This window comes from Oncorhynchus keta, chromosome 15 (assembly GCF_023373465.1).
Source record: "Oncorhynchus keta strain PuntledgeMale-10-30-2019 chromosome 15, Oket_V2, whole genome shotgun sequence".
Taxonomy (NCBI): Eukaryota; Metazoa; Chordata; class Actinopteri; order Salmoniformes; family Salmonidae; genus Oncorhynchus; species Oncorhynchus keta.
Genome location: NC_068435.1, coordinates 10972252 through 10985138, shown reverse-complemented (window position 1 = coordinate 10985138; position 12887 = coordinate 10972252). Strand labels below are relative to the sequence as shown.

The 12887-nt window shown below is 45.4% G+C and overlaps 1 protein-coding gene across 1 annotated transcript in view; it reads right to left on the bottom strand.

Annotated features, from left to right (window-relative positions):
- Nucleotides 1–622: 622 nt before the first annotated feature.
- LOC118396066 (collagen alpha-5(IV) chain-like) overlaps nucleotides 623–12887 on the bottom strand; it is a 65869-nt gene continuing 53604 nt past the window's right edge. The window contains 16 exon segments of the mRNA XM_052463358.1: nucleotides 623–1135; nucleotides 1261–1346; nucleotides 2012–2184; nucleotides 4052–4128; nucleotides 4131–4156; nucleotides 5096–5273; nucleotides 6480–6689; nucleotides 6862–6957; nucleotides 7435–7554; nucleotides 7884–7958; nucleotides 9956–10028; nucleotides 10181–10311; nucleotides 11727–11909; nucleotides 12098–12145; nucleotides 12411–12509; nucleotides 12807–12887. Of these exon segments, the coding sequence (XP_052319318.1) occupies nucleotides 1086–1135; nucleotides 1261–1346; nucleotides 2012–2184; nucleotides 4052–4128; nucleotides 4131–4156; nucleotides 5096–5273; nucleotides 6480–6689; nucleotides 6862–6957; nucleotides 7435–7554; nucleotides 7884–7958; nucleotides 9956–10028; nucleotides 10181–10311; nucleotides 11727–11909; nucleotides 12098–12145; nucleotides 12411–12509; nucleotides 12807–12887 (1706 nt within the window). The 3' untranslated portion in view covers nucleotides 623–1085.

Here is a 12887-nt window from a genome sequence, read left to right as displayed (position 1 = left end):
AGACCTGTTCAAACATAGGATGTCCTGTCCAGACCTGTTCAAACATAGGATGTCCTGCTCAGACCTGTTCTCAGTTCACTATAAAGGTGGTTTCCCTGACAACCAAAGTGATGTGTCACCTACTCATGTGTGATAGAATCTTAATGATGTCAGGGCTGTATGATAGAGCTCTTTCCCACTGACTAGTCCGTGTCATCCAGATGGTCATTTGAGGTTTACACAAGTTCCTTATAAATATCCATCTGGTTAAGCGAGTTCCAAGGTCTGTTTGGAATTAGTCAATAATGTTTCAGTCTAGTGCCGGTCAATGAGGTTTGCAACATCGCACCATTTTATTTCTGCAACAACGGAAAACATCAAAGCAAGCTTTCAGTTGTGTTGTTCATGCTCAAGTAATTGGGTCTGACCTCTCATAACAGCATAATGCAGGCTAACGCCAACTACTGTGACTGGCCATAAAGATGAATACAGATGATCCTGCAGCTCTAGATCAAAGTTATTCCACTGGGGTGAATGGGCTTCAGTGCTAAATGACTAAAAGGTCAATTTAAAAGTGTAGATTGTCTGCGCCGAAAATGTTATGGCATTTAGACCTAAACTCGAGTAATTACAAAGACGCAACTCTGAGTGAAAGTTTATTTGGAAATATCCAACCATTGTAATACATTTTTATTTTTGCAAATAGAGAACACCCTATGTTGAAGGGAATAACCGAGACACATGATCAAATATACATGTTAATAGAGCCAAACACAATAGCTATATACAGTGCAGTGCTTGAGACTTTATAAAAGCACTTAGTTACACTAAAATCACATGCGTGGTCCTCAGTGCAAGTCATGAAGAGCTCAATATAATTACAACCCAGAAGGTGATATTAACAGTAGTCCCAAGGTATCTTAAATAAACATGAAAATAAAAGAGAGCCGCACACTCTAGGAGCTCAGATGCAAAAATGTAATACCAACGTTTCAACAGTCAAGCTGTCTTCATCAGGGTATCTTAAATAAACATGTCTGTCTTGATTCAGAATAATTCAGCCGTGTCTTTTGTACTGGGAACCATACCAGTTTGCAAATAGTATCTTAGATGTTCCAAATATTTTGAGTGATCGCTTGAGCCTGGCTGGACTTGTCTGGGGAAAAAAAACACCCAATTATAAATACATTAAGAATATGATTATTATCATTGTTCAAAGTCTCATCCGTCAAAGTAATAGTTCATTTTGCCTGAGGCTGAATGTGGATTATAATGCACTACCATTGCTTTGTGGTTTCCTGCATACGCGGCAGCGACTGATGACCTTCTCTAGAAGAGGTCCCTTCACCGTCTGGGGCACAGGCTTACTGCAGCACACAGAACAGGGCCCATATTCACAAAGCATCAACAAGTAGGAGTGCTGGTCTAGGATCATGTCCACTCAGTCCATATAATTTGATTTATTATGATCTTAAAAAGGCTAAATTGATCCTAGATCAGTAAAGTATGCACTGTGAGGAAAGTAGTCTCCTTTTAGAGTTGTGCCATGACATATGGTTTAGTTCAAGCTGACACAGTATTACTGTATACTGTGCTGTAAAATACAGGGTATTATACCATTAGAGTTGACAGATACATCGTAAAAACACAAGAAGTCTACATCTTCAAATGAAATCCAACATAGTATAGTATAGTTGAGTATAGCATAGAACAAAACAGAATAAGATACAGTATTGATAGATTAGGTTAGGCATAGATAGGTGGACATTTCATGTATGTTAGAGCTGGGCTAGAACAAAAGTCTGCACGCACTTTGCAGACCTCCATCCTCACCACACACACACACACACACACACACACACACACACACACACACACACACACACACACACACACACACACACACACACACACACACACACACACACACACACACACACACACACACACACACACACACACACACACACACACACACACACACGTGCGCGCACACACACACTGAATCAGTCTCTGCTGAGATGATTCTAACCTGAACATGTAGTTGGGGTCGAGCAAGGCCAGCCAGAAGCTGTAGGAGTCAGGGAAGTAGTTACAGGTTCCCCGGCCGTGACACTCGATGAAGGGGACCTGGCGGAAGTGTTCTAGACACGAGCCTGGGGAGCCCAGAGGCTGGCCCGACCCCTCAGCACCCGCACCCGTTTGCTGGGAGAAAAGGAAAGAGGTGGAGGAGGAGAGAGGTGGAGGAGAAAGGAGAAGAGAAAAGAGATGGGAAGCAATGGGGAATGAAAAGGAGGAGGAGGAGTATAGAAAATGAGGAGAAAGGGAAAAAGATAGGAGATGACAAGATGGAAAACGACAGATGGAAAACGGGGATGGAAAACGACGGATGGAAAGCAGGGGATGGAATGCGGGGGATGGAAAGTGGGGGATGGAAAGCGGGGGATGGAAAGTGGGGGATGGAAAGTGATGGATGGAAAGCGGGGGATGGAATGCGGGGGATGGAAAGTGGGGGATGGAGAGCGGGGGATGGAAAGTGGGGGATGGAAAGCGGGGGATGGAAAGTGATGGATGGAATGAGGGGGATGGAAAGTGGGGGATGGAAAGCGGGGGATGGAAAGCGGGGGATGGAAAGTGGGGGATGGAATGCGGGGGATGGAAAGTGGGGGATGGAAAGCGGGGGATGGAAAGCGGGGGATGGAAAGTGGGGGATGGAAAGTGGGGGATGGAAAGCGGGGGATGGAATGCGGGGGATGGAAAGTGGGGGATGGAAAGTGGGGACGGAATGCGGGGGATGGAAAGTGGGGGATGGAAAGCGGGGGATGGAATGCGGGGGGACGGAATGCGGGGGATGGAAAGTGGGGGATGGAAAGCGGGGATGGAAAGCAGGGGATGGAAAGCGGGGGATGGAAAGTGGGGGATGGAAAGTGGGGGAAGGAAAGCGGGGGATGGAAAGCGGGGGATGGAAAGCGGGGGATGGAAAGTGGGGGATGGAAAGCGGGGGATGGAAAGCGGGGGATTGAAAGTGATGGATGGAAAGCGGGGGATGGAAAGCGGGGGATTGAAAGTGATGGATGGAAAGCGGGGGTTGGAAAGCGGGGGATTGAAGTGGTGGAGGGTAGAGCAGTATAGAGAAGGAGAGTTAGTTAGACTGAGTTTTTAATGATGGCACAATGGACTCCGCTCCATACGCTGCTACTATGATATTTCATTCACATCATTATCATTCATATCAATCGCATTTATCAATTTACACATATATTGTACAGATATTAAACAGTATATGGATATATGTAATACAGGGAGCAGATTGTTAGTGGCCTGATCGCATCGTTCACCATTCAGGCTAGGTTGTTACCATGACAAAGGTCAGGATGGTTCCACCAGGCTAGGTTGTTACCATGACAAAGGTCAGGATGGTTCCACCAGGCTAGGTTGTTACCATGACAAAGGTTAGGATGGATTCACCAGGCTAGGTTGTTACCATGACAAAGGTCAGGATGGTTCCACCAGGCTAGGTTGTTACTATGACAAAGGTCAGGATGGTTCCACCAGGCTAGGTTATTACCATGACAAAGGTCAGGATGGTTCCACCAGGCTAGGTTGTTACCATGACAAAGGTCAGGATGGTTCCACCAGGCTAGGTTGTTACTATGACAAAGGTCAGGATGGTTCCACCAGGTTAGGTTGTTACCATGACAAAGGTCAGGATGGTTCCACCAGGCTAGGTTGTTACCATGACAAAGGTCAGGATGGTTCCACCAGGCTAGGTTGTTACCATGACAAAGGTCAGGATGGTTCCACCAGGCTAGGTTGTTACCATGACAAAGGTCAGGATGGTTCCACCAGGCTAGGTTGTTACCATGACAAAGGTCAGGATGATTCCACCAGGCTAGGTTGTTACCATGACAAAGGTCAGGATGGTTCCACCAGGCTAGGTTGTTACCATGACAAAGGTCAGGATGGTTCCACCAGGCTAGGTTGTTACCATGACAAAGGTCAGGATGATTCCACCAGGCTAGGTTGTTACCATGACAAAGGTCAGGATGGTTCCACCAGGCTAGGTTGTTACCATGACAAAGGAGTATCCAGTCCACAGGGATTCCCAGTCACCAGGACAGTCTGGGAGCTGGGCGGTCTGGCCATGGCATTGGAGCTGCCCTCACACACTGAACACCTAATTACACACACACACACACACACACACACACACACACACACACACACACACACACACACACACACACACACACACACACACACACACACACACACACACACACACACACACACACACACACACACACACACACACACACACACACACACACTTCAGTGAAACTTGTCGAAACGTGCTCCAAAATAAAGAGGATGGCAGACTGCAGAGACCTTGTATTTTTTGGCCTGCAAGTATGTTTGTGTGTGTGAGTTAGTGTGTGTGTGAGTTAGTGTGTGTGTGAGTTAGTGTGTGTGTGTGAGTTAGTGTGTGTGTGTGAGTTAGTGTGTGTGTGTGAGTTAGTGTGTGTGTGAGTTAGTGTGTGTGTGTGTGTGTGTGTGAGTTAGTGTGTGTGTTTGAGTTAGTGTGTGTGTAAGTTAGTGTGTGTGTGAGTTAGCGTGTGTGTGTGAGTTGGTGTGTGTGTGAGTTAGTGTGTGTGTGTGAGTTAGTTACTGCGTGTGTGTGAGTTAGTGTGTGTGTGTGAGTCAGTGTGTGTGAGTTAATCTGAGTTAGTGGGTGTGTGTGAGTTAGTGTGTGTGTGAGTTAGTGTGTGTTTGAGTTAGTGTGTGTTTGAGTTAGTGTGTGTGTGAGTAGGTGTGTGAGTTAGTGTGTGTGTTTGAGTTAGTGTCTGTGTGTGTGTGTGTGTGAGTTAGCGTGTGTGTGTGTGTGAGTTAGTGTGTGTGTGAGTTAGTGTGTGTGTGAGTTAGTGTGTGTGTGAGTTAGTCTGTGTGTTTGAGTTAGTGTGTGTGCTTGAGTTAGTGTGTGTGTTTGAGTTAGTGTGTGTGTGTGTGAGTTAGTGTGTGTGTTTGAGTTAGTGTGTTTTTGAGTTAGTGTGTGTGTTTGAGTTAGTGTGTGTGTGTGTGAGTTAGTGTGTGAGTCCTGTCTCTCTGGGCTGTGTACCTGCTGATGTAGCTGCTTATCTCGTCTCCTCTGATCAGGTCCATGCTGCGTGGCATGGGCTTCTCCGTGGACAGCCAATAGGAGTAGTCATTGCGGGCGGCGTAGCGACAGGTGTTGTCCGTGTCACAGAACAGGAAGGGCATGGTGGAGAAACGAGGCAGGCAGCTGCCAATGGAGCCTGGGGGACAGTGGTGAGGTCATCGAAGAATGCTAAAGTCACAATTTTAGCACCTCTTTCACCCCGAATGAACCCTTTATCCCTTAGCCCTGACACCTTTACACCTATACACCCTTTGACACCTATACACCCTCTGACACCTATACACCCTCTGACACCTATACACCCTTTACCACCCATACACCCTCTGATACCCATACACCCTCTGACACCCATACACCCTCTGACACCTATACACCCTCTGACACCCATACACCCTTTACCACCCATACACCCTCTGATACCCATACACCCTCTGACACCCATACACCCTCTGACACCTATACACCCTCTGACACCCATACACCCTCAGACACCCATACACTCTCGGACACCGATCACCCTCTGACACCCATACACCCTCTGACACCTTTACACCCTCTGACAGCTATACACCCTCTGACACCTATACACCCTCTGACACCTATACACCCTCTGACACCTATACACCCTCTGACACCTATACACCCTCTGACACCTATACACCCTTTACCACCCATACACCCTCTGATACCCATACACCCTCTGACACCCATACACCCTCTGACACCTATACACCCTCTGACACCCATACACCCTCTGACACCCATACACCCTCAGACACCCATACACTCGGACACCGATCACCCTCTGACACCCATACACCCTCTGACACCTTTACACCCTCTGACAGCTATACACCCTCTGACACCTATACACCCTCTGACACCTATACACCCTCTGACACCTATACACCCTCTGACACCTTTACACCCTCTGACACCTATACACCCTCTGACACCTATACACCCTCTGACACCTATACACCCTCTGACACCTATACACCCTCTGACACCTTTACACCCTCTGACACCTATACACCCTCTGACACCTATACACCCTCTATCTCCAACATTTGAAATGTTGGTCTAAATAATACATCTGTGCATAGTTTATTTTGGTGTTGTGACAGTGGGTGTGTGTGTGTGTGTGTGTGTGTGTGTGTGTGTGTGTGTGTGTGTGTGTGTGTGTGTGTGTGTGTGTGTGTGTGTTTTGTGTGTGTGTGTGTGTGTGTGTGTGTGCGTGTGTGTGTGTGCGTGCTTATGTGTGTGTGAATGTAAAGTCTACCAACTCAAGTGTGTGTTTGTGTCTCAGATGAATTGATTATGCGTCTCCATACTCCATTACCCAGGTCTTGTCCGTGAGCCCTTTTGTTGCCATTGATGAAGAGCAGAGAGTATCCAGAGTAGATGAGGGCGGTGCCTTGGGGACAGTGAGGCACTCTGATGGTCTGGCTGTGTCTGGCCAGCAGGAAACTGTCAGCCAGGCCTGCCGTGCTGCTTCCCCGTGGGCCAAGAGGACCCTTCTGACCCGGAAACCCCCGGTAACCCAACGGTCCTGCCCGAGTAAAAACACTTCCATAAAATACATTTTTGCAACTGTTTGTATCTTGTTCAACAAGGTCAACGTTGTAAAATTACTTGTTCTAGACAAAGGACATCTACAAAGACAAATGTTACCACTAGAATCACAGACAGGTACACACATTCACATACATTTTCATAACTACCTGTCAGTCCTGGCGATCCTTTGTCTCCCTTGCATCCGGGGAAGCCAGGCAGGCCTGGAGGGCTGTGTCCCTGTTGACCCTCAGGGCCTGGGGGGCCTGGCAGGGAGAAGGCCACTTGAATTTAGCAATGGATTAAAACAAAACTAAAGTAGGAGCTACTGAGACCCATTGTGCTAACGTTAGCCTGTGGTGCCCGTAGCGAAGATTCATTGTACTAATGTTAGCCTGTGGTGCCCGTAGCTGACTCAATGTGCTAACGTTAGCCTGTGGTGCCCGTAGCGAAGACTCATTGTGCTAACGTTAGCCTGTGGTGCCCGTAGCTGACTCAATGTGCTAACGTTAGCCTGTGGCGCCCGTAGCTAAGACTCATTGTGCTAACATTAGCATGTGGTGCCCGTAGCTAAGACTCATTGTGCTAACGTTAGCATGTGGTGCCCATAGCGAAGACATGGCATAGCCTTCACTTTTACCTCCATAGAATAGTTAATCAGTAAGAAAGAATATGCCGTTTGGGTGAAATGAATCACGGTGGCCATGTGGCTTGTAGTTCCACATGAAGAAAGAATAAAGAACCTGTTAATCCTGGTTGTCCTGGCAGCCCACTGTGACCTGGAGGTCCCTGGTTACCGGTGTAACCGGGTGGGCCCGGATCCCCCTTTTCGGGTCTCACTGACACATCAAGCCCCGGACAACCTGTATATGTGCATAAACAAATCTTTGAGTAGGTTTGACTAACTGCTTGAGAACAAATTGTGTTAAAGATACTGTTTAGCGTTGCATTGATTAATTAAATGTAGACTCAATGGTTTTCAGTGTTGAGTGTTTAATGTTGAATTTCCGTGTTAAATGTTGAGTTGTCAAGTTTTTTTTATGTTGAGTGTTAAATGTTGAGCTGTCAGTGTTTATGTCGACTGTGTTAAATGTTGAGTTTTCAGGGTTAGATGTCGACTGTGTTAAATGTTGAGTTTTCAGGGTTAGATGTTGAGTTGTCAGTGTTTAATTTAACAGTGTTAAATATTGACCTGGTGGTCCTGGCGGGCCTCTGGATCCATTTGGTCCTTTCGGGCCGGGGTTAAAACTAGGCTCACCCATCTCACCTAAAACAACACAGTTCATCAAGAGACACTGAATCCTCAACTGAACACACACACACACACACTCTTGAACTAGAACCAGTGCCAAGAGTTCTTCATTGACAGGACAAGGGTTTAGAAGAAACTCCTGGCTGTACACATCACTAGTGTAATGACAGGTTTGGTGAACACATCACTAGTGTAATGACAGGTTTGGTGAACACATCACTAGTGTAATGACAGGTTTGGTGAACACATCACTATAGTGTAATGACAGGGTTGGTGAACACATCACTATAGTGTAATGACAGGGTTGGTGAACACATCACTATAGTGTAATGACAGGTTTGGTGAACACATCACTATAGTGTAATGACAGGGTTGGTGAACACATCACTAGTGTAATGACAGGTTTGGTGAACACATCACTATACTGTAATGACAGGTTTGGTGAACACATCACTAGTGTAATGACAGGTTTGGTGAACACATCACTATAGTGTAATGACAGGGTTGGTGAACACATCACTATAGTGTAATGACAGGGTTGGTGAACACATCACTAGTGTAATGACAGGTTTGGTGAACACATCACTATACTGTAATGACAGGTTTGGTGAACACATCACTATAGTGTAATGACAGGTTTGGTGAACACATCACTAGTGTAATGACAGGTTTGGTGAACACATCACTAGTGTAATGACAGGTTTGGTGAACACATCACTAGTGTAATGACAGGTTTGGTGAACACATCACTATAGTGTAATGACAGGTTTGGTGAACACATCACTATAGTGTAATGACAGGTTTGGTGAACACATCACTATACTGTAAAGACAGGTTTGGTGAACACATCACTATACTGTAATGACAGGGTTGGTGAACACATCACTATAGTGTAATGACAGGTTTGGTGAACACATCACTATACTGTAATGACAGGGTTGGTGAACACATCACTATAGTGTAATGACAGGTTTGGTGAACACATCACTATACTGTAATGACAGGTTTGGTGAACACATCACTATACTGTAATGACAGGTTTGGTGAACACATCACTAGTGTAAAGACAGGTTTGGTGAACACATCACTATACTGTAATGACAGGTTTGGTGAACACATCACTATACTGTAATGACAGGTTTGGTGAACACATCACTAGTGTAATGACAGGTTTGGTGAACACATCACTATACTGTAATGACAGGTTTGGTGAACACATCACTAGTGTAATGACAGGTTTGGTGAACACATCACTAGTGTAAAGACAGGTTTGGTGAACACATAACTAGTGTAATGACAGGTTTGGTGAACACATCACTAGTGTAATGACAGGTTTGGTGAACACATCACTAGTGTAATGACAGGTTTGGTGAACACATCACTAGTGTAATGACAGGTTTGGTGAACACATCACTAGTGTAAAGACAGGTTTGGTGAACACATAACTAGTGTAATGACAGGTTTGGTGAACACATCACTAGTGTAAAGACAGGTTTGGTGAACACATCACTAGTGTAATGACAGGTTTGGTGAACACATCACTAGTGTAATGACAGGTTTGGTGAACACATCACTATACTGTAATGACAGGTTTGGTGAACACATCACTATACTGTAATGACAGGTTTGGTGAACACATCACTATACTGTAAAGACAGGTTTGGTGAACACATCACTATACTGTAATGACAGGTTTGATGAACACATCACTATACTGTAATGACAGGTTTGGTGAACACATCACTATACTGTAAAGACAGGTTTGGTGAACACATCACTAGTGTAAAGACAGGTTTGGTGAACACATCACTAGTGTAAAGACAGGTTTGGTGAACACAACACTATAGTGTAATGACAGGGTTGGTGAACACATCACTAGTGTAAAGACATGTTTGGTGAACACATCACTATAGTGTAATAACAGGTTTGGTGAACACATCACTATAGTGTAATGACAGGGTTGTTTTTCTGAAGAAAAAAAACGCAGAAGATTGTGGATAAAATAAGATTACCGGGGACTCCTGGGGTTCCAGAGTGACCTGGGGAACCGATTGGTCCTGGAGGTCCAGGGCTGGATCCTGGTCCCTAGGGGGTCAAAAGAGATGCATGCAATGACTCCATAGACTTCAAATTATACACAGTGTTCTTTATAAGATCTATATTTTCCAGCATTCTAGGCACATTTGTAACATAAGCGACATTTAGTTAGTCTTGTATTCTTCGGTGGAGTGACTCACCGGTAACCCTGGAGGTCCGAGGTCCCCCGTAGGCCCGTCCAAGCCTCTGCCCCCTGGAGCGCCCAGGTCTCCCCTGTCCCCTTTAGATTCATAGCCTCCAGACCCTGGCTGTCCCTGTGGACCCCGCTGTCCTGAGGACAGAAAGACCCCAGTACAAGTCATCATTTCAATGTTTTGATGTAGAATAGCAATCAGGGGTAGGTTGAGTTAGGGTCAGAATTTGACTTACTGAGTCAACTAAGTCATTGAGACATAACGGGGTGGCATAACTGCGAGGCAGGTAGCCTAGGGGTTAGAGCTTTGGACTAGTAACCGAAAGGTTGCAAGATCGAATCTCTGATCTGACAAGGTAAAAAATAAATCTGTCATTCTGCCCCTGAACAAGGCAGTTAACCCACTGTTCCTAGGCTGTCATTGAAAATAAGAATTTGTTCTTTAACTGACTTGCCTAGTAAAATAACTATTGTGTTTCAGTTGGTCAGGAATAAGAGTTTGAATGAATCAAGGACAGTTAGGGTTGCAAACTTCTGGGAACGTTCAATAAATTCCCTGGTTCTGGGATTTCAGGAAAACCAGGGAATTTAGTGAAAGTTCCTGGAATTTTGCAACCTTAGGGACGATTGTTGATTTAGATCTTGGGATATTGAGTTTAAAGGCGTCAGCATGCTTCAGTTCCAACTCAGCTAGGCGAAACCGAACGAGTGTGCTCGTAAAAAGACTTTCACTTTAAAAAATAAATAAACAGTGGCAATAGTACTGATGGTACATTTTGAGACACCGTAGCCAGTATACACTTCATTTTTGTTGTTGTTGTATTAATCTAAGATATCTCAACAAATCTGTCATTAATTTTGGCCTTTTTGCCAATGAGATCTTAGTCACTCAATTTTACTTCTAACTAAGATGTTTGGTGCAGTATTTCTCAATGAAAAAATGTGCATGAAAGCTAGTCGTCTCTCATTGAATGACAACAAAGACTTTATTGAAGAACCCCTAATGTTGACCAATCACGGACGAAGGGGCTCCTGACTTCGGCTACCGACTTCGGCTACCGACTTCTTCGGCTACCGACTTCTTCTTCGGTTACCGACTTCTTCGGCTACCGACTTCTTCGGCTACCGACTTCTTCGGCTACCGACTTCGGCTAACGACTTCTTCGGCTACCGACTTCTTCGGCTACCGACTTCGGCTACCGACTTCGGCTAACGACTTCGGCTACCCACTTCGGCTACCGACTTCGGCTACCGACTTCGGCTTGCCTCGAGAAAAATGTTGTGTGCCCGGAAAAACTCTCACCGAAGTCCAAAACAAACAAACACGTCACAAAACGTATTCCAAACTGTTTAGTCTGGGAAGCAAGTGGACACCTTCAGCCTTGACTAAAAATAACTTTCATTATTTACTTCACTATCCAGAAGTAGGCTTTATCTGTGTCTGGGAAACAGGCCTATAAGACTTTCAGTAAAAGTCAAGGATAGAGAATGAATTCTGAGTTAAGAGTAGAGTTTGTGTCAGCACTAGCTGATACATGTTCAGTTAAAGTCACCGGGGCTTCCAGGGTTGCCATGGGAACCAGCATCTCCTTTCAGCCCGTTGACACAAACACCACCGAACCCTGGCCTCCCGCGAGAACCCTGGGGTCCTTCGTTGCCTCGGTGGCCCTGATCTCCTGGACATCCTGGGGGGCCCGGAGGGGTGGGGCCAGGGAATCCCACATCTCCCTTTGAACCTACAGGAAATACATTATAGCCAATCAAATCAGTTCTAGCCATAAACAGAATCAATGGTAGCTAATTAAATTATCTTTGTTAACAACCAAACAAATGTTAGCCAGATAAATCTCTTGCTATGTTTGTGGCAAGTTATGGTAAGTGGTGTATTTCTGAAGGTGTAGGAATAATGTCGTCCATCATGGACCTGGCAGTCCATTCTTTCCACGTGGGCCAGGAGTTGATCTCACAATCACTAAAGAGTGAGAAAGACAAGACATGTCTTACATTGCTAGATTATTACATTTTGTGTTTCAGCACTTCAGTCAACCTCTGATAAGTACAAACTCAGTTTAAGTGCAACAAATTCACCAGAGCCAATTCAAGTAGACTATGTTCCTATCTCTGTATATCTCAATGCTCTGGTTTAGAACAATATATTGTTTCAGAAATCAACTGTATAACTATAACTAAAAGAACTGCTCTGACAGTTCAAGAAGAAGTCAACTTGTATGTCTTACGTGTCTCTCCCTTCTGACCAGCAGGTCCAGGAATGCCATCGTGACCCTGGTTACCTTTAGGACCATAGGGACCAGGAGGGCCAGGTAACCCTGGTTGTCCTGTGAAAGGGGACATGGTTAGACACCCCAAACACATGGAGACATACACTACATGGTCAAAAGTATGTGGACACTACTTCAGTGCCCGACTTCACTAATGCTCTTGTGGCTGAAGTCCCCTCCTCAATGTTCCAACATCTAGTGGAAAGAGTGGTGGCTATAGCAGCAAAGGGGGGACCAACCCCATATTAATGCCCCTGATTTTTGGAATGAGATGTTCAATGAGCAGGTGTCCACATACTTTTGAACGTATTTTCATTAATATATTTCCTGAATAAACCTTAGTGATGTTCTGACCTGGAGCTCCATGTGATGCAGGGAGTCCTGGGGGGCCTGGGGGACCATCAGTACCTGGTTGGCCAGCAGGACCTTGAGCTC